Below are 27,379 nucleotides of genomic sequence, written 5' to 3' on the forward strand. Positions count from 1 at the left end.
TTGCACTGCAAATCTAACCACACTTCTGAGGCAAAATAAATAATTGTGTACATACAGGAGCTGGGGACAGGGAGGATATGGAATTTTTCATGGGAACAGGTAGTGAGTCACATACCAAAAGAACAATTCCCATAGTTTACAGTATCTTGATTTAACCCATCTCCCTCCTGAATACAATAAAAACCATGAGCCCCTGAAGTAGCTTTGTTCAAGAAATAATGTTCTTCTCTCCATCTCCTGACAGTGGTCTTCAATTAAAGCCTGCAATGACGAAACTCACTGAGACTGACGGAGGAAATAAAAGGAGAGAAACCACTGAAATGCATCTTCGGAAGGAGATTATTAAATGTCCCGCAGACATCGGTGCGACTGACAGCCACCAGAGCTTAGTGAAAAAAGAGAAGCGGTAAATTAAACTTCTCATTGGGCCTGATGATGATTAATATCTCTTCTCTGATGAGCTGAAACTGCTTAATCTTTGCTATTAATATCAAATCACAGAGGTGCAAGTATGGTAGCTGAAGAGAAAGGGGGCATATGTGAATGTTTAAAATTTGTGGGAGGAAAAAAGGACAAAAATAACTGAGGTACATTTTGCTGAGAATGAAGCTGAGAGTCACCATCAGCAACTCTGGAGTCAGGTTACTATGAGGCAGTTCTTGGGCAAACAAAGTTGTACAATTTAAAGGAGATAAACAGTAGGTTTTAGTTGTTTGGTTAAAGGCATTTGCATTCTACAGGAAAGACCACTTAATTCATCACATCTCCATTCAAGTATACATGAACAAGCAACTAATACCTTCATCCAACTCAAATAAGTTAGATAATTGTTATTTTCAGACTTACTTACCTCTGTGTATATTGGCAAAGCTTTGAAGAGAGTTAGCTGGGGTTCCTTGGAAACCAATAATTATGTGTAGCTGTGCAGATGGATTTTTAAACTTGGTTCCTATAAGAATATTCTACAAAATGAAACCTCTCTGTTGAGATTTTTACCATCAACCCTTGGGTTGTAATGCAATGAAGCAAGAGGTGAAATAGCTAAATCCACTACAGTTAATACTCCTAGAAAACACTCTGTATGTATTACATTCTCAGACCAAAAGAATTCTCTGTTAAAGTCAGTGTAGATCCCTTGAGATACACATTATAATAGTTTGATTAGTAGAGAATGAAAAGCATACTTTTATAGCACCCATTCATCCGAAAACATTATTCCTGCTAAAGTTAACAAGCAAAATCAGAGAGTTAGGTTAAATCAAATCCAATGGCAGGCAGAAAATTTACTGACTGTGAATATTAAAACAGTGTGTGAGAGACTGAAATGTTAATGGTTAATGACTCAAAGAATGGATCATTTGCAAAAGCAGCAGGGTGCTTTGCTGAGGCCAGGTTTGCATCCCCTGCCCCTCAACACAAGGGAAAAGGACAGTTTTTTGTGTATGGTGGTGAAACTTCTGATCCATATAAGACAGAGGGGGTGCGCACCCACCCCCAGAGGCTACAAGCTGGGTTTTGAGCGAGATAAGGGAGAAGGCCAGTAAGAAGCAGACCCAGGGGAGGCAGGATAGTGCTTTTTATCACACTCATGTCCTCCCCTACACAACCAGTTCGTGTGAAAACTCCACCCTCCCCCCCCCAGGGGAGATATCAAGACATTCAAACATAGGCCCCTTCTGATGGGGCATAGCTGGCTCAACCACACTGATGTGAGAGGCAGCTGCCATGTCTCAGAAGGTGTCAGAAACCGTGAAAGACCACCAAAGTGCACCCAGACTCATTTCTGGGGCCTTCCACCAGAGGACTGCATGTGATCCAGCGTTGCAAGAGGTCCAGAGTGTTGCATCACACAGTGTAAAATGCCCCTGTCAGGGGAGGAGCCTGGGTATTTATTCCATCTCAACCTAAGGGTATATTGACCCACTGGACTTTGTATTTCATGAGCTTCCCCTACCCCAGACAGATCAAGACTGTGACCATCACTTCGACCAATGGGCACCAAAATTGCAACAATCAAGTCTCATCGCTGGATCCATAGGTGGTGATATCTTTCTTCTCCACTGTCTACTCTTATCCTTTCTATCTTTGGTCTTTTCCTTATATATTTTCTTAAGCGATATCTCCATACTTTTATATTGTTATATTACTATGGATAATAATAACAAAAATGGCTACATGTTTCCTTTCCATTGCAACCAAATTGTTCTAAAATAAGCCCTACATATTTATATCTATAAACACTGATCAGTCAGTATTGTTTCACTCTAATCCACCCCAAGGCATCTATTAACAAGAACCTGAGTTACCCTCACCTTTAGGGGCAGGTCGTAACATGGCAGTATGATTTCAATACAATTCTAGAATGCTGAATGTCTTAATGCTATGAAAAAAATGGATGAGAAATCTTCCATTTGTTTTAATGCTGTGAAGGTAACTTATAAACACTGTACACTGATTTTATGTTTCATCTGCAGAATCAAGATAACAATATTGATAAAATATAGGTCTGTAAGTATTGATCTCATGAATAACTGGTTGCCAAATTAGTGCTCAAATAAGTCTTTTTTCTTAAATTTAATAAACATTCTTAACCTGCAGCTGAAACTGTAATTTGATCCTTTCTGAAGGGTTATTTTTCACAACTGAAAAAGTACAGTAACCTGGAGCCAAAATCAAATATTTTGCTTAGGAAATTAGTTTTTCTGGACTAGGATGGCAACTGATCATTCTGATAACTAGCTTCTATTAGCTATGGGAAGGTTAGAAATTATCCTATAAATTTATCTCTTTTTTTAAACAGCTATATGTCGTCATAACTGTAGCACTGTAGCACTCTCATCTACGGTTCTCAAGGTGATATTTCTTGCAGTGCACTTTATGTACTGCAATATCTCATAATCATGGCCACTTATTTTACATGAAACTGAAACTGTTAAAATGACCCTTTTTTATTATTTTTTTTCCTCATCTACTTCTCATCTTTCACTTCCTACCTTGACGCTAGAAATATCTGAACAAGGATTAAAGTATGTATTTTTTAACAAGGTGGAATAATTTATTCCGAGATGTGCTAGAATCCTCCACCAGCTTTAAAATCCAGTTCAGAAATCTGGCAGGAAGAAAAGCTTTGGTGTATCTAGAATGCATAGGTCAGATGCAAGAATTACCAGCCAGCATTATTCTATCAACTCTACAATAAAATACAGCCTGCACTACGCAAGATGTGAGACATTGACTGTTAACAGTCAATCTGATGGTAAAAATCTACAAATCTGCAGAAGCCGATAAAAAATCAGTAACTGTTCTGTGTGATTTTGAGATGAATCAACAAATTTGTCTGCAAGGTCCATTTTGAAACACAAATTAAACAAAAGACTGCTGCAACTACTCTAGGAGAGAATTACTGACATTAAACAATGAAAGATGAATAATAAAATAGGAAAAATTGGAAAGGAAGAAAATAGTGGAGAAACTCAACTACTTAATCACATAATAAACAGATATCTCTTTCATATTTTTTATTCCAGCAATTTCTTCAAGAGCTTTCCAGCATATAAGAATAATTCTATCTTATTAGCTATGGCTTTATTTCAGCTCCAGAAATAATCCTCTATATATTACATGAATTGTATGTAATATCCTTTGATATTAAACTACACCATGACAACCTCAATCCTGTGTTTAGAGACCCAAATGAAGATGCTATTGTAGCACCAACAGCCATAACTGCACTGCTTTTAATCTGCTTAGGAAGAACAATAATCACTTTGAAGAAGTAGGGGCCCAGGTTTCACTGTCTAGAAAACCGCACACAAACTGCCCACGTTTCTTCTACCCCTAATAGTACCTGTCCTTCCTCAATTACAGCCAACACATGCAGGTCTGACTGTACTACAATCACATCTTCAGTTTGTTTTGTAGATACACACTTTTGGTTTTCAATTAAAGATGAATAAATCCAAGCTGGTAAGCTACTCCAGGTGTTTGAAAGCATCCACTGGTGATGGTGATTTCACTGGGCATCTAGAGAATTTGGAAAGCAGTATGCAGAGAGCAGATCACACACCTCTTCTTTAAGTTAGGTATAGACCCATTATTACAAGTTTAGTGGAAAAAGTATCTCATTAGGAAACACTTTATTGAGACAGTAAAATATTTTAACTAGGCCTATAATTTTTTTAAAAGTAAATATACCAAACAGAAGCAAATTCTTCTTTGGACTATGAATTTAACTTAGGAAAATGTGATGATTCTATAATATTTTTTGTAATTTTAACTTCACTACTTTCAGGTCTTCCCTCCTATTTACTGATCTCTGAAAACTCTGGCATTTAGCAATTTCAAAGGTAAACAGATTTATAAGGGGAAAAAAAGGAGATTTAAAACCTTGATGTTTACATCCTAAGCTTTGCCAGTTTCACAGAACTATAGAGAAGGACAGTCATGCCACAGGTTAAGAAAAAATTATTACAGCAAAATAGCTCAAATGGTTTGAACATGGTTAAACTGAAAGAGAAGCTCAGGCTAAAAACATATCAGTCTCCAGGTCATCAGGTTTTCCACTTATTGCTGGCATTTACAAAGTTGAGTGAATGAGGATGACTGCTGTCAGCTCACGTTTTTGAAGTTAGCTGTGCATTTCACTCAATTGTCCAAGGATATCCAGATACTTTTAAAAAACCCTCTTTCAAGTCTAAAAACAAGAATAACAAAGCAACACAAGAGAGGTAAAACCTCAAGGGGAGGAAATAATTACTCAGCTGAACAATTTAATGGCTATTATGTCTGAAAAAATGTTTGAAAAGCGTAACGAGGGAATAAAAGAGATATGTTGAAGATAGTGGTATTCTTAAGCCAAGCGTACCTAAATCATGTCCACCCAAAAACAGGATATTAACTTTCCAATCAGTTGCTTTTCCTAATCCATGCCAGAGCATTATCTGCAGGACATAAGAATGACCATACATGATGAATTTGAATTACTTCTTTGAATCTGTTTTTGACTCCTTCTCCTGCTGGTATTATACACATTTAAATAAATGTCCCAAATATAAGTTTCAAAAGTACTGGAAAGCACTAGAGATTCAATTTGCTGTCTAACAAGAAAGATTTTGATTTTAAACTTTTTCCTGATCTGAAAAAAACCCCACACATTTAAAAAACAAAAACTCCACAAAAATCAAACAGCCTAAGTCAATTGCTCTGAGAATCAAAAACTAAATTTTCATTTCGGTCTTTTAAAATATCTCTATTTTGGGTACTTTCTCATCCTATGCATATACATTTGTTGACCAGCTTGTCTGTTTGCCCCCAAAGCTCATTGATTAATTTCAAATTACTTTGTTAGAGGGAAAGAAGTTAGTGGTAATGAAGCTTCTACAGTTGCAAGGAACACAGAGAGAGAGATGAGAGATGCTATACATTCTACCATTGAGAAATATACTGCAGCATGAGCTCAAGATTTATTTAGGTACCAGGAGATCCATATGGGAGCTAGATTTTATAAATGCCCTAATTGTAGGAAAAGCAACTTCAACATCAATCAGCTGCATGACATCAATCACATCAAGTCAGGCTACATTAGTTTCAGCACTCAAAGGAGTTCTGGTCTACTTATACTGCACATTTTGTTTCAAAAAGCCAAGCAGTACTTCTTGGTTTTTTTAAGAAAAAGACATTTAAGCTCATCTTGCTTTTCTGTTTTTCTATAGAAAAATATGTTTTGACTATGAAGTCAGTAAGTACCTATCTTTGTAACAAAGAAGGAGGAATAATCAGGAAAGAGCTCTCCTACTGTTAGTCTTCCACACAGCCCTAACAGAATTTGGGCATCCAATATCCCTTCTTCTTGGTAGAAATTTTTTTCACCTTTGTGTAAAGCAACTTTTATAGACAGCATTTTTCCAAAAAGTTTGTTCAACGATTGAGGAAGACAAAGATGAAACCAAAACCTCAAGAAATCCCACAGATTATATTCAGAGTAAGCTGCTGTTCCAATGAAGCTGGCCCCTTATTCCTGCTCAAAGAATTCCTTTTCATTCTGACCTTTATGTTTCTGCCAGAAATGAAAAATTAAGAGCTGACTAGAAAAAGAAAGCCAAGAGAAAACTGGTGTTTAGAAACAAAGAAATATTCCATCCAATCAAGAGACTGTATAGAGAGGCAAGCAGGTAACCCTACAGCTTCCTTTACTTTTATGAAAGGATAAGCATGTACTTAAAAAGATGAGTGTCAAAAGAGAACGTGTGTCCCCTGTACTGGAATGCAAAAAAACTAATGTGGACTTTTATTTGGCACAGCATACTGACTAAAGAAGTGTCCATTGCAAGATTCATGGCTTTTCCTGAGATGATGGTTTAAGGATATAAACTCCTGACAAGCTGAAGAAGAAACAGCACTGACTTCAACATTTAAGTGCTGAGCTATAGTGGACCTTATTAGTTAAGGACAAAAGTGTATTGCAGCATTGTAAGTATTTAGTTTAATTGAAAGAGTGGTTGAGGGAAAAAAAAAAAGAATCCATGCTACTCATTAACTCCACAATTTGACCTCCATAAGCTTCTCATGAACAAGTTGTATTTTGGCTGAGATTCTTGGCTTAAGGCCATTCTCGTTTTGCTACAGAAACTACTTCAAATTTCCTGTCACTGCTCACAGGCAGACTGTCTATTTATATAATGGGGAGAAAAAGTATTTTTCATATTCACTTATTAATTTTATTTTGTTAGATGATGGACAGATAAGGCTTCTCAAGTCTGTAAAACAAAATAAATGTGGGAACACCGAATTGCAAGTTAAGGATAATGAGCAGAGAACAAGATTCAGCTTTCATAGCATGGACCTTCTGGTCAACAGCATCCTTCAACCAAACTTCAGCAGTATTCTGTATAACCAAATCACAAGGGTTTCATAGGACAAGTTTTCCAAGATAAAGCAAACAAAACTTCGCATATGTCTGAGGTCTTTACTATCATGATTGATTTTATTCTTGTAAGATCTCCAAATGTATTTAAGAAGGTATAGTGATTGCAGTAGGCATAGAGGTGCTTAAGTGACAATTTTCTAAGTCCTTAAAAAAAAATAAGACAGGAGTAGACCACCATCATTTACTCCAGAATGGATATGAAGGGTTTCTATCTTAACTAGAGATAGCGAGTCTTAACTAAAATACACCGCCTGTAAACCTGCCTAGGTACCCATCACAGTAACAACCTAACTATATACAGAGGCACCCTTTTCAGGGCTTTGTTCTCAGAACTTTGTTAAAAAGGCAGGATCAATACAGAAGTTGAAACTTCTTTTTTAAATAGACACTGGATTAAGTTTTCTTCTTTAATCCTGTTGAGACACATACCAGATAAATTCAGGCCCACTGAAGGAAACGTAATAAAAAAAAGCAATTCTAGTATTTGCTCCTTTCTGATTACATTATCCGTAAAAGGATTATTTTCTGATGTTTGTTCATCAGTTGCAAGTGTCTGATAGACATTTTAGTAATTAATTATTTGTTTGCCTCTTCCTATGACTAACTTATTGCAAGCATTAAAAATTCAGGCAGTTTTCATCATGCACATAGACCATGTGATAAACTTTTGGCACTTAACTGGATAAAGCTGAACTCCCAGAATCAGTTTTCTGATTCAAGTATTCACAAATATGATTTCAAAATCTACTTCCCATGAATATTAAAATTGGATATTCATTGTTTCTGTAGACAGTCTTCCCAATTAACATATTCACTAGAATATTTATGGAAACATACTCAAAAAGAGTGTGAACAGCATCAAAGTGAATCCATTTAAATACTAAGATGAGTATTTGCAGCCTTCCTTCAATTTATTTTATTGTATTTGATGAGGTGTTTGCCCAACTCTGGTTTCAATCGTGTCTCTACAGATGACTTTGACTAAAATGAATTGCCAGAGAATCACAGTCACCCAACATGGGAGTGAAAAGAGGAGTGAAAAGAGGACAATCAAGGAAAGCAAGTCCCAGGATAGAAGTCAGCCTCTATTTTTTAAAGTGTTACCCTGGGCAGTTAAAGAAAAAGTCAACTGCTCTCTCACAGCTTCCCTACATGATCTCACACAACTTTTCAATTTTTCATCTTAAAGCTACATTACTGGCTCTTCCTTTTCTGTGAAATATGTTCTACACAGGAGCCCTGCTCACATAGTCTAGGATTTTCAACCTCAAGTGGATCCACCACACAGACACTGGTAACTCAAGTGTATTTTCATCCTGTCAAAACAGAGGTGACTGGAAATCTGCTGAGGGCACAAAGGCACAGTGGACTCTTTTTTTTTTTTTTTTTTTTTTTTTTTTTTTTAGGAATCAGTAATCTAGAAAGCATAGTCAAATTACAGTTCCAAATCTCCATTTTACATGACATTCATGATAAAGGGGATAGGAAAGTGCTGCATATATAGCTTGGAAAATGAAGCTATTTATGAAGCTACCGCTGGTTAGTGAAATTGCTATTTTCTTTCTAATAAAAATTCATCATGTATTATTTGATTATTTCTTCTCCCTGTTTTAAATGCGCTTCACCCTTCCTACTCTATTACTTTGTCTTTTGAATGTAATCTAAGAGTGTTGGAACAATTAGCTTTTTCATTCAAAGTAACTGATAACTAAAATTATGCTGTCCTTGTGCATTATTAAAAACAATAACAGTAACCAGGTATGTTCAAAGGCTATACAATATTCAATACCATGTTTAATATTCTAGTTCATAACCTTAATAGACATTTATACATGATTAATGAGGCTTTTAGTAGCTGCTGCTGTCACAGCTTGGGTAATACCACCTCCAATGAATATTCTAAGGGAATGGTCTTACTGGCAGTGCCTGAGTGACAACTGTGAAGTAGCAGGCTGACCTGTACTTGCTGACAAGAGAAGAAAACAAAAAAATAAAACAAAATTCTGTCTTAAGGAATTGCAAACTATTTCAAAAGCAGACCATGGAAATTGACTGCACTAAGGCATATTTTATATTACAGATTCACTAACAAAGCTTTTAAAGGGTTTCTAAATGTGATCCCACTACCATGCTATGGCAAATGAATAACTGAAGTTCTTAGGCATAAACACATGGATGAGTAATGTAATTCCTAATTACATCAAGAACATCTAATTGGCAGACACAGCACTGCAGATATCATACCAAAGAGAGGTATTTGAGTCTAGAGCCCTGAAACATACAAACAAAGAAAAAACCTGCACAGGAATGAAAAAAAAACCTACTAAAACTTCTGCTATGACAACTCAGCTAGGTCAACCTTTTTCCTTAGACCGAGAGGTGATTTGACTACTATATGTATCTTCAAACAGAACCATAGCCAGGCCTGGCAGGGCAATAATTAGCATGGATTCACCAAAGGTAAATCATGCCTGACCAACTCGACTGCCTTCTGTGATGAAACGACTATGAAGAGGAGATGACTAGTTGATGCGATCTCCCTTCAGTGTAAGCACAGCCTCCCTGTATCCAATTTGGGATTTTACAGTCTATATGGGTGGTCTACCAGATGGGTGAAAAACTATCTGGAATGCTAGGGTCAAAGGGTGATGGTTACTTGTTCATGCTCTGTTTGGAAGTTAGTTACATGTGGAGTTCCTCCATGTCTATTCTGCAACTAGACCTTTTCAGTCTTTTCATCCATGACATGCAGAATTCACCCATATCAAGATTGCAAATGGCATCAAGTCTCAGGGTTGCAGTCAACAAACTCACAGGCAAGGGTGCCACCCAGGGGACCTAGACAGACTGAAGGAGTGAACAATGCAAAGCCCTGTGCCTAGGAAAGACTAACTCTCTTATAATGGCACAGGCTGTGGACTAGTCCTCCTGGGAAACATCTGCAGTCCTGGTGTAGAGAACATTAAAAATCATCAACAGGAACACAGCAAGTAGGCTGAGGAAAGAGACCATTTCCCATTACTTTATATGCATTAGACAACATCTGGAACATTGTGTCCAGTTTGGGGTCCCAAACAGAACAACATTGATGAAGTTCAGAATAGAGCTATGAAGTTGTACAAAGGCTGAAGTTCAAAATAGAGCTATGAAGTTGTACAAAGGCTGAAGTTCTTGCCCTGGGCTTGTTCAGCTTGAAAAAGAGAAGGCTCTGTGGGTCTTATCAGCAGCCCCCTAGTACCTACAAGCAAGTTGCAAAAAGACAGAACTAGACTCTTCACATTGATACGTAGCAAGGGGATGTGTGACATCAGACATAAATTGAAGCAAGGGAGGTTCAAACTACATATAGGAGGAGAAACTCTTCCACCTGAGGGCAGTCAAGCAGTGGCCCAAGTTGCTCAGGGAGGCCATGAAGTTTTTCTCCTTGGAGATTTTGAAGACACAACTGAATAAAGGCCTAAGAAATCTTGCCTGACCCCAAAACCCACACTGATTTGAGCAGTTTAATGAGAGGACTCCCGAGGCCTCTTACACACTGAATAACTAAGTGAGTCTATGAAGATACCAGGTATTGATGATTTCTTTAATTTAGTGGAGAAAAGTCTACAAAGAACCATTTACTCAAACCTAAAACCAGATGAATGGAAAAGAAAAATTCTAGCACTGTGATTAACCAAAGAAACTAATGCCAGAAGACAGAGAGAACTCTCCACTTCCGTTGGTTTCAAATCAAGGAATGATGTTGAGAGGCAATTTTTTTCTCAACTATATAGAATCACAGAATGATACAACTGAAAAAGACCTCTAAGATCATCGAGTCCAACCATTCACCTAGCACTGCCAAGTCCACCACTAAACCATGTCCCTAAGTGCCACATCTACACCTCTTTTAAATACCTCCAGGGACAGTGACTCAACCACTTCCCTGGGCAGAGTGTTCCAGTGCTCATCAACCCTTTCCACGAAGAATTTTTTCCTAATATCCAATCTAAACTTCATCAGGTGTGACTTGAGGCCATTTCCTCTTGTTCTGTTGCTTGTCACCTGGGAGAATAAAGCCACCCCCACCTCACTACAACCTCCATGGAGAGCTCAAAACACAAGTAAATTGTGTGAACCATTGTGGAGAACAAAACAAGAAATTATATAAAATAACAAAATGGTTTAACTAGTTGCCCATAATATCTACAAGTTAAGGAAAATGCTAGCTATTAGGAGGTTAAATAAATATCTAAGTGACCTTAGTTCTCAACCAACGAAGATTAAATAATGCCCCATCCAAAAAGAAAAAGAAAACAGATACAGAAAAGTAATTGAAAGAGTTACTAACTATATAATTTCCATCCCTTTTCCAGGCAAGGCTTTGTAATAGGTAATAGGTTTTGCTCCCTGGTTTGCATTTAAGATTAATTCACACTGAGAGCTTTAAGTCACTTCAAATACCATGTAGCAGCAAATTTCAAGATTTGTATTGAGTTCTCTGTAAAAACAAAGGATTTTGCACACAGAGGAATTTAAAACACCATGGCATTATCAACTGTGGACACAATTAAAATAGTCATTACCACAAGGCAGCATAATATTCTTCTAAAAGCAAAAAGGTGAGGCCTGCATTTGCTCAGCTTTTAAAAATCAAACAAAGTCAGTACTGTTCTGCCTCCCAGATCATTAGTTTTCAAGTATGCATCCAGGACTCCTTATATTTCCAATTTAACATGAATTCCATAAGTGTTTCATTCTAGAATAAGCTCATAGTGTTACTGCACATTAAGGTAGAATTTTAATAATCAAATAAATTTGCATAAACCAACATTTGTACCTGGCATGTAACTAATTCAGAAGTGTATGTAATATACACTCAAAATCTTTACATGTTCTTACTTGTAATTTAACTTGGAAACCCATTTTGTTTCGAAACAAAGCACAAAATTATCAGCCAAGGTTACATGAAAGAAGCTTGACATTTTAAACAATGCCTTTTTAAAATTATCTGACTGTAAAATAGCATCTGAACAGTTTTTGAAAGGTTGAAACACCTTTCCTCTGCCTAAGATAACTACAAGGGCTGAACAGGTTTTTTTTACTCTTGCCAAAATAACACAGTTACTATTGCCAAACATAAAATGTTCCATCTCCACAACAAACAAAACAAATAAACAAAGAAAGCTACAAAGTACCAAAAACCAGGAGAGCCAGAATCTTCAATCCTCACCTAACTGAAATATTACTGCTGAACTTCAGTAAGGCCAGAAAAAAAACTTCCTCAGATAGGAAATTTAAAAGGCAAAGTAGTGATTATTCCAAGTCTCATTATAAAAAGTGCTCATTATATAGCTGCAAGTCAATATACCTATAAACTGGAGGATTTCCACCTCAAGAAAGAGAGGGACAGAAAGATATTCCATCTATAGAAACCCGCTGCCACTCACATGAATGCAGATTCAAACTAATTTTATATAAAGAAATTTCATATAGGTATTTATTGATTTTCTGTGTTTGGCACATCTGAAATGAGATGTTAAATTTAATTAAAAGTAAAAACTTACAGGGCATAGGACAGATCAACTTTTAAAAATTAGAATATACAGAAAAGAAATGATTAAAGTGTGGGAGGGGTTTTGTCGTACTTTTTCAAGGTTCAGAGATGAGTGGAAAATGAAATAATTGTGGCCAGTAATTTACTCAACCTCAGCAGTGAGAACATAGTAAGGAAGGCCCTTTGTTGAGACCTGCACCTTGGGAACTATTTCATACACAAGCCTAACGAGATTTGTTTAAATAAAATCAGTGATGACTGATCTGCATTTGTCTGCCCAGATGCAAATCATTCAACAGCCCATCACCCCTCCCCAGCCATTATTCCTCTCCTACCTTCAAAACTCCCAGCAAACAGATAAATCCATGTAATGGCTGGGACAAAAAGGACGGTCAGAGAGGCAGCCAGGAATTTCCGTCGCCCTCTGCAGATTCCCAGCATTCTCTCAGGAGTGCAGATTCCAAGCCCAGTGTTGTTCCTATGTCGGAAGCAAATAGTCCACAGCCTCCCACATATTACTCCCTGAAAAGGAAAGGAAAAATATTTCAACAGCTTATCTCTCTACAGAAAGTTATAGACTATGCCAGTGTTCCAAAAGAGTTTAAAGAACAAGGCTAAAAATAGGGTTACTGCAATTGCAAGGTAGTACACGTCTCAAAATTATCCACAACTACTTAATAATAAAGCAAGTTTTAGAAGCCAGACTAAGCCAGTAAGTCAATGAAACACATCATCTCACCTAAATACACACTAAGCTCCATATTACCAAGAGACATCACCTTTATTTGTGGTTTTGCCCTCATTTTACTCTATAAGAAAATGATGGCTTCTTTGATGCCCATGTGTGCTGGGGTTCCAGGGCAGATAAGAGAAGGACACCCATATTTCTTCACCTGCTCCCAAAGAGCAAAAGTCACACCACTGAATCAGTGAGCTGACTGCACAGCTGATCATGAACTCAAGAGAGTGAACCAAAAAAGGAAAGACAAAGTTTGAGGGTCGGGGGGTGTTATTAAAATGACCCACTTTGCTCATCAAAAAACAAGGCTGATGAACTGCTATATTAAAGGGGAGAAGAGAAAGTGCAAAATGGGCAAGGAAACTTCATTGTTCACAAAGGGGATATCAGGAGCTTTAGACTGTATGCCATTAGAAAAGAAGTGGATTCTAGTGAGTAACACTGTTTTTATTAGGGAAAAAATAATTCTGATCTTAATTTGAAATAATTGTTCTGCATTTCAGAGAGGCCAAAATGAGAAAATAATATGATGATTTTTATTCACAGGAAAATGAATATTCCCACATCAGTGCAGGCATGCAGGGCATAAAAATAATGTTTCATATTGATTGCAGTTTTGTTTGAAAGGGAAGGAAAAGGAAGTAGACAAGTGGGAGAGGGAAACTGAGATATTAAATCCATGAAAATCTAGTTCAGGTTTTGTGTGAAAGGGCTTAAGTTTTTCAATTCTAAAAACAGAACTGGTCAACAAAAATGATAGGGAAAAAACCACAAATTCTGGCAGTCAGTACAAGGTGTTTAATAACAGTGCCCTTTGACTTATGCTTAAACTAGCACCAGAGTCAAAACAAGCAATGAAAGCATTTCTACAGTGACATATTAACAATGGTTGCTGTGCGTCTTGAAAGTATGTCTGAGCTCTACAGCTCCAAATACATTGCAGTGAATGTCAATTCTGAGATTAAATTACAGCAAAAATGAGAATTGGAGACAAGAGAAACAGGTTCAGACAAAACCCTCTGATACTAGAGGTACCTGGCTGCAGTAACCAGGCAAAGTTACAGATGTTACTTGAACATTCAATAGAGCCCACTTTACTACTCTACAGTTAAAGAGGCATGATAGTGCTCTGACCTTGGAACTGATAAAATGGACTATAATTGTCCAGAGCCAGCACAAAAAGCATTCCATTGTGTCAGCTTTTCAATGCAATGAATGCCTCACCACAGAGGTTTTGCGCAAAATATGTGGACAGACTTAATATTAACAACTGTGGTAATAGAGTTACTCTGTGTTAGACAGAGGCACACATTTGGTAGATAAATTGTGGAGAACTCTTATCTGTATTCACTGTATTTGGATAATGATTACATTTCATTTCTTTTCCTTATATCACATATCTTGTACAACTACTCTGAAGAGAGTCCTTTACATGCCTACTTGAAAACCACTGATAATTTCCCTGGCTTCTGTGTTTATAAGTATGTCTATTATAAAGTGCATAGAATCACTTACGTTAGGTAGGAATTCTTTTATTTATTTTTTTTTTCCTTTAGTGACATGGTATGCACCACTGACATCAGTCTGTGCATGGAAAAATAAACCTCTGAAAATACCAACCAATGTTGGTCATTGGTCAACAGCCACATCTTGTAATGCAACATACTGTGGCTGCATACTGCTCCTATCAATGATACTGTAAAACTCACAGCTAACAAAGTAAGAGTCAACACTACATGTTTCTGAAATCATGCTGCTATGAGTACACTGATACAAGCTTTTGGTGTAATGACAACCAGACTGCAACGCCTGGGGTTATAGCGCTGGTAGTGGATTAATTCATCCTGGGGTGGTATATTTAAGAAAAAATTTGATTTTTCCTATATATTCTTTTAAATATCCATGCAAGTTAAGTTTCTGAAAAGGTTGATGCGGAGGATGGAATCCAGTTTTTCTGCCCTATGAATGTAAAGTACCCTAACAAATCAAAAAGGTATAAGGAACAACATTTAACACCCAATTCAGCTATGAAGGAAAGCTAGGAAGGTGGCAAATTCAGTTTTCTACAAACTGTCATCATTCAGACAAAACAGACAAATCATTTTGCACATTCATGTGCATCTTTTATCTAACTAGAAAGACATTTGGGAAAATCCTAAACAGATAAGTCAGCTTGTGATGAATCACCCTAGGAAATGTTGAGATACTTCTTTTAATAGTGCTTTAAAAGAGCCATAAACTATTTTAAATGAAGCTTCTACTATCTCCCCACCTCCCCAAAGTTGTGAATAGCTTCCCTTGGGTCTTAAATATTCATTTTTAGTGTATAAAATCACCACACCTGCTGAGTACTTTTTTCCAAATTAGATGATGCATCATCCGCAGCCCCTACACAAGCAATTATATAAAAGGTCCATGAATGGTAATGAAGATTCTTAGCTTAAAGGAAGAGCTGGACTCAATCATGTATTCACTATTGGTTTTACTCAGAAAGAATTTCACCTAATATGCCATGGTAAAATAAATTGAAAGAAGACATTGCAGTTCTTTCACTTGGTTTTCCTTTCAATTCAACAGGTGCCAGACTGACATCTGGCACAAAAAGAAAGTAATTGACAACCACTGGTTGGAGCCAGGGCTGAGCACAAAACAGGGTAGCACATTTCTGACATAAGAGGTTGCCGTTGCCTTTTAGACTGCTCCTACAGTATCCACTGTTTTTCAAGCCACAATCCTACTGAATCAGACTGTCACCTGCCTAAAAGGCTTTAGAAAGCAGTTTCATGGTATAGGGTAAAAATGAAGCTACTTTGGGTGTGACATTGCTAGGCATACTCATTTTTTCAGTTATAGCAAACACTGCAAAATGGTTCACTTCATTTACACAAACCCATGCAGTGTTCCTCCTGATAGTTTTCGGTCTCAACAGCTGTGCTAACTGAGCGCTTATACTCAGAAATAGAGCATGAAATATGTCAGAAAGAAAAAAAAGTATGAAAGAGTAACTGGCTCATTTAAGCACAGGACTTGGGTGTGATACTCTGTTCAAAAAATAGTCCATGCTTCCTCTATATCTGTTGGCCAGTGTTAGCATTTTCAGATACATCTCACTGAGCCCCAATGAGCATCTGCAACTTTATCCACCTTTACTGGGTTTACCTCAAAGCAAGGGAGATCAAAATTAGTCCCAGAGTGAAAGGGAAGGGTTGTGTTTGCAGTTTAAAACATGGTCTCAGTTACACTCCTCAAGATACAATCAGATTTTCTGCCCATGCGACAGATACAGAAAAGTGCATGCATTGCAGGACATTGCTCTACCTTGGCCTTCAACTGTGCTCCAAGTGCATCATATAATTTTATTTTAGAAATCTGATTCAGTAGTACCCATAAAAGCTACCTGAATGTACATCGTGCATGTATGTCTTGCTGTCAGTATGTCAGATGCTCTACGCTTCTACAATACACCAGTTCAAGATTTATAAAACCTACTGAACAGGAGCAGTTCAACAGACATTTATGCTTCAACCTCAAGCCAACTCATCCCTGACTACTGCCCACAGTGCTACAAAAGGCTACTAGCTTGGACAATACCTACGTGCAGGTCATAGTGGGAATTAAAATAATTTGGATTTCTCATTGTAAAGACTTACTCTTCACCTTCTTATGACATGTGACCTTGCTCATGACCTCCTTATATGAACAGAATGACCTTTGTTACCTTCACATACAGTCAAATGCTTCCATTAACTACACTAACTTATCAGAGTTGTTTCTTTGTTTTAAATCACGGATTATCTCCTCAGCTAAGCGTGAAGCAGTTCTCAACTGGTATGAGCAGCACATATATTAAAGCATGCAACACAACACTAATCACATTAGTATTCAGTTTCTATATGTTTATTTTTTTAATTATGGCACAACAGCTAAACTATGTCAGACATTCAGCAGGAGTTCAGTAAAACAATGGAAGTAATTATGAAAACAAAAATCAAACACAATTAACTAGATTTAACTGCTCTACTATAAAAAGCTTTTCTAACCACTTCATGCATTTCCTTGCATTTGTTACAGTTAATCTTATCCCAGTAATCTTCCATTTGTTTTCAGAGCCACTGGAAATGAATATATACAGTTAAAGCTGTTTATACACCAATCCTGTGCCTTGGCTTTGTTGTTGTTGTTTCTTAAATTAATGTTATCTAATTCTTTCTGCTCTTCCACACTTGCAGTCACAGAGTTAATGAACAATTTCTACTGTAAAGCTTTTCCCTTGGCTCTGTGTCAACGTAGCATTCGTCCCTTATGAGAGATTTTTCACAGGTTTTTGCCAGACTCAAAATATAAATAATATAAAGTAAAAAAGCAGTATCTTAGCCAGTATTTTTCTGGTTTTCTTTAAATGTTGCTAATGAGGGGTTATAATGAGCTTACTCCTTGACAGTCAGATTTTATCTTGCAGCTTTGCAGTCTTCCCGTTATGGAAGTTGGTTGTCATGTGACAGATCACTTTTTGTCATATTAAAGAAAAGTTTGGTACCATAAAGGAAGGGTGTAGAATAAACCCAAGATTGTGAAATAAAATATGAAACAATTAAATGAAACAATTAAATGGTACATCTCTCTATTAATTTCCATGGTTTAACCCCAGCCAGCAATAAAGTACAACACAGCCACTTGATCCCTCTCCCTACCTCCTTCCAGTGGGATGGGGAGGAGACTGCAAAAAGGTAAAATTCGTGGGTTGAGAGAAGAATAATAAATAACTTAATAGTTTAATTAATTGTTAATTAAACAGTAATCAATTAATTAAACCAATAATTAATTTTATAATTGAAATTAGATAAAATGTTGTTATTATTATCATCATCATTATTAAAACAACAGTAACTGCATGGAAAGGAGACAGAAAGAGGATTAAAACCCAAGAAAAAACAATGATGCACAATACAGCTGCTCACCACCTGCTGACCAATGCCCAGCCCATTCCCAAGTAGCAGTCAGCCCTTTCCAGGTAACTGCCCTAATTTATATACTGGGCATGATGCCATACAGTATGGAATATCTCCTTGGCCTTTGGGTCAGCTGTCCTGGCCATGCTCCCTCCCAGCTTCTCATGCAGCTCCTCATTGGCAGAGCATGAAACTTAAAAGCTCTTGATTCTGAGTAAGCACAACTTAGCAACAAGTAAAACATCAGTGTGTTATCAATATTATTCTCATGCTAAATCCAAAACACAGTACTGTTCCAGATACTAGAAAGAAAATTAACTCTATTTCACCCAAAACCAGGATAGTTAATATATTTCACCTCACAAAATAGCATTTTGAAGGAAAACTACATCTCTTCTTTCATCAACCTCTTTTTTTCTCCCACATAGAAGAACATGCTACAGAAACAAATCTAATGCTCCTCTTGCTCCCAGACTCTGAATTTTCTTGTCATTGGAAGACATCCCCACAAAGTTATACTTCTTAATCCCATAGTATCATGACTTTAAAGAAAGATTTGGAGTAAACTCAAACTCAGCATCTACCTCAGAAGTTCTGTGAAGCCACTTTAAAGGCAACGGTTACAGCAGAGTTTCCAAATGCTACCAAATTTACTCTTTCTCAACTAGTTACAAGAAAACAGTCCTATCTAAAAGAGAGAAAATAACCAGTAAGTTGACAGCACAAATGAGTTCTGCCTTGGAACTGTGCTAACTGCTCTGAGGGCACACAGGACTGAGACATTCTTTTATATCTTTATTCAGTACATGCTGTGGCTCAAGGAAAATTCTGTTAGTATCCTCCTGTTAATCAAAGTTTTCTAGAAGGTTCCAGCTGTAAGCACCACCACCACCACCACGGGATTGGAATCTATCCTGATGGTACAGTAGTCGCAGACAGAGAGAAGTAAATAAATTATATGCTTTCACATTTTCCTTTTTTGCTTCCATGTATTCCTTTATGAATGTACATATATATATTTATATATACACTTCTAAAGGCATTCCCTTTTCCTTTCAAGCCTAGGCTATTCAAAAGAATGAAGGCCCACAATTTCACAAATTATTATTAAGGAATAAGACAATTTAAGATTAATAGGACAAGAATCTTTTCCTAAGCCTCCACTAAAATGTCACTGTTAATATGAAGGGGGAGAAAATCCATTAGTTGAGAAAAGAGAGCAGCAGCAAAACACAATCATGACAGAAAGATCAATCTTGCCTGTTAGTCACATTTCATTTGAAACAAAAAAATGATACTTATTTTCAAAGCAGCTACTGACCTGTTTTCTCTAGTTCTCCAAACTCTACTTTCACTCTACTTTCTCAGCTATATGGGCATATAGCATCAGTATTTCCTGACTCCTCAACTCATCTAAGGACTCTCCACGATTCGAAGATAGAGAAACAGATCTTGACTTGGTTTGTGTATGCAGAAGTCTAACAAGACACTATATATAAATACTAAGAATACCTTAGAATTTGAGATCCCAGCGGCATTGAATTATGAACATACTGGAGACCGTGGCCAACCATCAGTATCCCATACCTATGACACAGAATCTTTCAGAAGAAAAGCAGCTCTCCTTCAGAATCACAGCTTATGCTCAGATCACAGCACTATATTACACATATGAAATTCAGACTTATTACACATATGAATTTCAGACTTATAAAAAGGACAAACCTCCATATCTTTCCAAGTCCAGGCCTTTTTACCTGAACTAATGGCAGGAGGAAAAAAAGAAAAAGTAACATGCTATCTGTTCTCAGCTGGAAGAAAACATCGGTATGTTGGTGCATCACTGCTCTCCCTGCCTTATTCCCTTTCTTAAGTATTGTGCACATGCAACCACATAGAAAACAAAATGGTCTTTAAATCAGAAGTAGGGCACTATTTGCAACACATATAACCCCTCTCCAGAATTTTGATGCTAATACTTTGCTTCTCAGCTAAAGTTCTTGGATGATTACTCAAAAGCAGTGTTTACCTTCATTAGAATCCTCTATGTATAAAGCTGCTCTAACGAGGAAATTGATTAAAGATTCATTAGAAAGTTTTGCTCAGGAGAAAACAATTATTGCATGAAATGTTCCTCCCTGACAAAAGAATCCACATCTCTCTATGAAGCAAAGTCCTACTATAAAAAATTAAAAAAGCACAACAAAAAAAACCTCACCATTTTTATTCTACTGCATAGATCTCAAATTACAAATTAGTTTTACATGGGCATTCATAACATGTTTCCAGCAGCTACTTGCTTGTCAGATGGAAACAGATGCTTGCATTTTACTTACAAAATGTCCATTAAGAAATTTTTTATTAAATTGAACAAATTTAAAAATAAAAAATAAATAATTAAAAAGATACATAAATGGGCCAAGGTGGGCCTCTCCTCAACCCTAAAAGGAAGAAGCTGAGGAGTGCACAGATCCTGCTGGTCAAAAATCAGTTGCACAGCTGGTATTGGCAAGAGATACTTTGATTTTACAATCATGGGACCCTCTCTGAGAATGGAGGTCTGTCACCAAGAGACAGGATCCATTTGACCACGTGGGGCAAAAGTTTCTTTTTTAATAGGCTGAGGCCAAACTGCTGAGGAACTAAATTGTGAGCAATGAGGAGGGAGAAGAAAACACACGAGCAAGTGAGAAAGTACTGGAATGGGCTGGCAAGCAAATAATGTTGAGTGATGTGGACAGGAGATACCTGTCTGCTGCAGTCAGGTAATGGAGGGATACAGGTTTTTTAGGAAGGACTAGGCAAGAAGACAAGGAAGAGGAATTAATCTGTACGTGAGAGCAGCAGAAATACATGGGGGTCTCCTTAGGATCTTTTCCCTCTATTTATCAGTAGTGAGAAACGCCTGGAGTGCTGTGTCCAGGTCTGTGCTCTGCAGTGAAAGGACATAGCCAGAGAGATTACAGAGCCTTCAAACCCCAACTGGACATGGCCTCGAGCAACCTCCTTTAGTTGACCTTGTTTTGAGCAAGGTGTTGTACTATACAATCTCCAAAGATCCTTTCCAAATGCAATTCCATGATTCCTGATTCTACAATTTTGTGCCCAGTCATAAAATATACAGCGGTTATCCAATTTAAATCCTCAAAAGTTCAAAACTAACATTTATTCCGCTATGCATGGATGATAATGAAACACACAGAGAATCCCAGGTTAAACTTTTTAGCTAGTAAAAATCAATATAGCTTCTCCAAGATCAATTCAACCTGCATCAATTCGCAAAAAATACAGACTGTCTCTCATACTTAATGAAAAGAAGTTGAATTTTTTATATAAGCACTGAAGTTCTTCACCTCATTACTACATATTGCCTCAATATTATTAAAGCTACAAATATTTATATCAGATTTATATAAAAATAAAACAAATGTTGCAATGAAAATTCCCAGAATTGCAAGTAATTTCCGATTTGAATAATCAAGGAATCAGCAAATAAAGTGTAATGCTATATATGTGATCATGATCAAAAGCAGAAGACAAATCCTTCGCTACAGTTACAGTGCCACTTTACTAAGCACACTATACATTCTCAACAGTTCCTTGATGCCACTACAGAACATCAAATAGCAAACATCAAATAGCTGTGAGCAACTCTTTTTTTAGTAAGTGTCCTGCTGAAATCCCTGTGTTTCAAAGTTCAGTATTTACTTGTTCTTAAATATTATACCACCGAAGCAGGCTACAAGGACTATTCATTTTTGTAGGCTTTCCCAAAGCTGAGTGGGTTCTATACAAATTGATGGGAAAGGTGCTTACACCCCACACTCCATTTTACCTGACACAGAAGCCAAGCTCTTGCAGAATAATTTGGTGCCAGACACTTTTTTAAGTAGGAAAGGCAGCTGTCAATTTAGGTTATTTCACATAGGACATTTTCTTGAACACTGGAACACTGGAAAAGGGCTTGATAAACTGGAATTTATAAACACAGATTTCTCATGGCTTCTTATACTACACAGATTAGTGCTGGTATGACAAGAATGGCATACAGTTTTAAGGCAATTACAAAAGCAGTACAAAAGGTGTTATCAAAGATCAGCAAAGCTGTAGAAACTAGCCTCAAGAGGAAACACTAGCAAAAAACACTTGTTAAAGAATCTGAATTTTCCATGTGTGGAGTTAGCATTTTAATAGAATCATAGACTAGTTCAGGTTGGAAGGGACCTCTGGAGGTCATCTAGTCCAACCCTCTGCTCAATGCGGGTTGAATATTGCTCTTTCAAACCAACCTATAATTTGGATAGCTCTTTACTCTTCATTTAAAAACTATCATCTGAGGGAGTGTGGTTTGCCTGGAGAAAAAGGGCAGGGGGCTATGTGTTCCTATGTTCTCTCCATTTCCTCAAATTGCAGTGATTTTCACTGAGCATTTCATTGTATCTCTGCATGAGAACTTTAGTCTTTGTAATCTCTTACTGATCTCATTATCATCTCATCATTGTTCTCGGAAGTTCCTATAATTTCACAATTAGATGAAGGTGCAGAAATAACAAATATAAAATATTTAGTAAGTCTCTTGTAAAGAAAATGAATATACTGAAAAGAATGACCTTATTCAAATGCACATAATTAACACTTCCACTTTAAATTTGATTATATTTCATAATTTTCAGGGCAGAAGGGAGGCTGCCAGATCTTTTCTAACAAAAGGAAGAGAGGATAATGATGATGTTGAGGATCATCAAAGGAAGTAGAGGACCGTGCAGTCATGGTCATGTTATATAAGACAAGACCATGCTTTTGCACTGGCTAGCAGTGATGAGGGGAGAGAAAGAAAGCGGACGAACAGCTCTTATCCTAACTGCTTCTATATTCTAGTATCTTTTAAGACAGTTTGACTCTTTCTGTGTCTGGCAATCATTAATAAAAATCCAGAGCAAAAGTAAAGCTACCCTCTAATAACTTCAACAACGAGTCTTATGAGAGCAGGACAAAGACTGGGTAAGGGTCTCAGAGAAGAATTAAGGTGAATGAGATCCTCACTCTCAAGTCTTGAGATGGTTGTTTACTGGATGAAAGTATTTTGCCAGAGTGAGACAATCAAGCAGGAATGACTGAAAATTTTATTATGAATATTCATACCTTCAAAGGAAATTCTGAAAGACATCTGGGTTTCGTATACTGAAGATTGATTTTTGAAACATTCTGCATATTAGATCTTAAGAGTTTAAAACAAAAATAATCCTTAAATATGTCTTTATACAAAAAATTTACAAACACACATATATAAATGTAACTTCCACTGATACTAAAATCAAAATAATACATTTGAACTATATTTTTTTAAAAAGGTAGTCTAAGCAAGGGAGCTGCAGTTAAAATAACCCCATGTGTGCCAATACTTTAATAACTTTGCTCCCTTGCTTGTTCCAGACCTGTGATTCGCTATGGTTCTCCATGCATCTCTTAGCTCCTGGGCTTTCTTTCAGGGTGAGACAGGTAGGTCCTTCTGACACAGAATCAGGGGAAGTTTTGAAGAAGATTTCCTGCAGGGACCATTCCCTACAGACAGCATGGATGAGATTGCTCCCTGTGCAATCTCCCAGTACCGCCTCAGCAGGTTTGCTGCCTTCAGGCCCTGCCGTCATGCAGTGCCTCGAGAAATACAACATATACCCCTCTGCATCATGTTATGACTTGGGTGAACTGTGGCAGTTTTGTTGATTCATACAAAGAAAGCAAAATATCAATGTCTTAAGATAAAAGCAGAGCATATTATGCAACACAGATGCAGGCAGTCTGCTCCGCAGGGGCCAAGTGCTGTCAATGACAGCCGTTCTCCACCTTTTGGCCCGCAGATCAGGATGTGTTCTCTGGAGGCAATGCCTTTGGCAGTATAAATGTCATTGTTATAATGTCTGTTTTGTTGTCTACAAATGGTCTACCCTGTTCTTGTATCATGAGCCCTATGGGACACAATATTTAGAATTCATGGGCCATGTAAACTGTAGATTACACAGCAGATAAAATGATCATAAACTAAATGAGGTCAATTCAGTTATAACTGTACAGAGACTGGGATCATGATACTGACCCCAAGGCCAATGTTTCACCAGCAAGATGAGATATACCTCAATATGTATTGCAACAGATAGCAATAATCACTAAAGATCACTGCCCTTTATGCAGAAGAGTTTTCTCAGTTGCTCATGGGGAACTGTCAGTGAGACAGCATGAAAATATAAGGACTGTGAAAACAATTCTAGCACACTTCTAAAAATAAAACTTTTTGAAACTTTTTGTTGTTGCTAGGAGATATAAAAATATAGGACACAACAATGTAGTTATTTGAAGGGGAAAAAAGTAGTCCATAGTATTATGAAAAATGCACCACATTATTATTATTATTAGCTATAGTGATTCACACAGACAGGTTGATTTTGACAACAAATTACATAATATTGTTTTTCCAAGATTTACCCAGAGCTATGAGGATACAGCTTGGTAGGACAACTTTTGTTTATTGCCAAGCTTATTATGTTAACTACTCTTTCAATTGATAAAAAAGATTTTTTAAAAAAGACTGAAAAGGGTTTGGGTGTCTTTGCGGGTTTTTGGCTGATGTGGATTAGAACTATGGATATATAAAATAAATGCAGTGATTATATATTATTGTACAGCTGAAAGAAAGTTAAATCCTTATTTCCAATATAACAAAGAAACTCCTTCGAGAATATTTGAAAATTTAGAGAACATGCACAAATCAAATGGTTTGAACTTTGATAATATGTCACCATTTGCGGAACACAGTACTAATGTCAACTTTGGGATACACAAGTTAACAGAAAATTGGAGTATTTTTTCACCAGTAATTGCTGGGAAAATATATGTTACATGTATTTTACAGGCAACTTAGAATCTTATCTTGAAAGTTCTGAAGTTAAGCTTTCAATTACTTTTCCTTATTTGTCACTAAAGTTTCAAAATTGTCTGCTTATTTTGTCTGCCTTGTTTTATAGAAATGTCTTGTAGTGACAATATTTTTTATACTGTGCTATTAAAAGAAACTTAAAAGGTGTTCTGTTATTAGAAGGTGCTCTGGTACATCAGGTGAAGACAGTTCAAATGCATGTTTTGAGTGTGTTAAGAATGACAAAGATGGAGATGAGGAACAGACTTATAGAGTGATGTATGGTTATTTCTATAATATGCTAAAAATGTGTTGTACTCAAGAATAGCATGATCTTACATTTGCTGATATTTAGACATAATTCTGTAGTTATGGGGTAAATTATTACCTAAATGGCTGATTCTTTGACCATGCTGCTTTTTATTATCTAACATAAAAAATATCCTTTGAAAGCAGAAAAAAATATGAAGGGACTTCTGTCAGTAATATGCATTAGCTCTAAAATGCATACCATGGACTTTGTATTTCAATGGCATCAAGCAAAATTATGGTCACTGAATTCAATTTCTCTAAAATGAGATATCCTTTTAAAAAGAAAATACATTTACTCCTGAAAGATTTCAATTTGATTAAATGCTAATATGGATGTTAACTGTTTGTATTTTGGAAAGTTTAGGTACTCTTCTGGCATCGTGTAAGAACATGAAGTAATGTTTCACATTCAAAAAGTTGTGAAATGTATTAGTTTCTAGTTCACACACAGCAGTTAGAAGAATATTTTACTTTTCAAACAGACTTCAATAGGTTAAAGAAATCCGTTAATATTGTTACAGCTGACCTTAAAATTATGTCATCTCTACAGGTAAAGACTTTCACAAACTGATTTTAAATCAGAGAGACAGTGAATTATACTGAAAGTGACAAAAAGTACCATTTTAAACAAGAAATTGAAGTTTTGGATAATTGGATAGCAGGGCTAAAGACCATTAAAAAGTATAGTACTGTGAAAAATCTGCTAGAGGAAATGGTGTTCCTGTAAAATGTCCCTTAAACTATGGTAATATGTCTTATTTCTGCCTAAGTGGCCACTTTAACAACATCTATTATCAGCCTGACAACCTCAGGCGTCTCAGAATCGAAGAGAGGTCCCACCATCAGAGGAGGGTAAGAAGGGGCTCCTCTTGTCATTTGCTTAAATAGCACCTTCAGGTTGGAAAGCCTTTGAAAGTTTCTATCTCAAATTACACTTGCAACTATGAAAACCTAGAACTTTTCCTCTTTTTAAATGAAAGCTGAAGTTATATTAAAACTTCAGGAACTGGACTTGACATAAAATGTCACCTTCTCATGGTTTCTGAGAAAATCGCAGGGGTTAACTCTACGTTTGTAGGCATTGTTGGAAATGCAAGTATCTGTTGTAAGAGAGTGCAAACCATGACTAGATACTCATCACAATTCAGGCTGTTATCATGCAACTTTTGCAATTTCTGAGTTTCAGCCTGAGATTCAGGCAGACTGTCTGCTATATCTCACTGTCTTCCAAACAGACCCTGCGGTGACAAACTGTTTATAAACTTTAATAAACAGATGCCTGAAGTAGTTTGTAACTGATCGAAGTAGAGAATCCTTTGAGAAGACCTTACCAAGTATTCACATGGAAGTAAGAATCCACATTAGGATTTTTTCAGATGAATATTATAAACCAGTACTATAAACCAAAGCAAACTTTAAGGGTTGAATCATGTTTTCTTAGCATCTAAAAACAGTTCAGAAGACATAATGTTGAATGTGCAATACATCTTTAGGTATTTTTTGTCATCTTCAAAGTTATGTTCAATGATATGATCAAATACTGATTAAATATCATAATATTTACATGTCTTTGGGAGTCCTTTTTAGGTTAAAAAATTTAAGAATTTAAGGAAACTTGGTTGCACAGCAGGTCAGTGGTAAAGTTACAAGAAGCAACCAAAATCCTAACTGCAATGAAAATCTCATCTAAGTAATCCTCATTATTATTTTACCACAGTAGCTCAATAATATTGTCTAAGTGCCAATAACAAAGATTAATGAATCAGATCCACACATTTTGTGTATGTTCTTTCAGGTTGGTTGTTTGTTTTTTTCATAATGATGTGCTGGATTTTCTGTTTAGCTTTTATTGCCATCTGTGAGGTTAAGAGATTTTGGATAAGAACATCTAAAATTGTTTTGCTGTGTGAGTAATATGAACAACTTGGAGAAATAAAAATTCTAAAGTTTATGAGGAAAAAAGTTCAATCAGCATGCTAATAGCAGTAACATTATCAATTGAAACCCT

At 36.6% G+C, this 27,379-nt stretch overlaps 1 protein-coding gene across 4 annotated transcripts in view; it reads right to left on the reverse strand.

Moving 5' to 3' along the window:
• The window catches only part of LARGE1 (LARGE xylosyl- and glucuronyltransferase 1), a 279,282-nt gene that overhangs the window by 183,483 nt on the left and 68,420 nt on the right, over positions 1-27,379 (reverse strand). For 3 of the 4 annotated variants that reach the window (XM_008931589.3, XM_018080646.1, XM_018080645.1), the window contains one exon: positions 12,797-12,983. In XM_008931589.3, the coding sequence (XP_008929837.1) occupies positions 12,797-12,902 (106 nt within the window). In that variant the 5' untranslated portion in view covers positions 12,903-12,983. Of the gene's footprint in view, positions 1-12,796; positions 12,984-19,470; positions 19,490-27,379 lie in introns of those variants that run through there. The other variant, XM_018080647.1, reaches the window with a different exon arrangement.

Source organism: Manacus vitellinus, unplaced genomic scaffold, assembly GCF_001715985.3.
Source record: "Manacus vitellinus isolate BGI_N305 unplaced genomic scaffold, ASM171598v3 scaffold_5_pilon, whole genome shotgun sequence".
Lineage (NCBI taxonomy): Eukaryota > Metazoa > Chordata > Aves > Passeriformes > Pipridae > Manacus > Manacus vitellinus.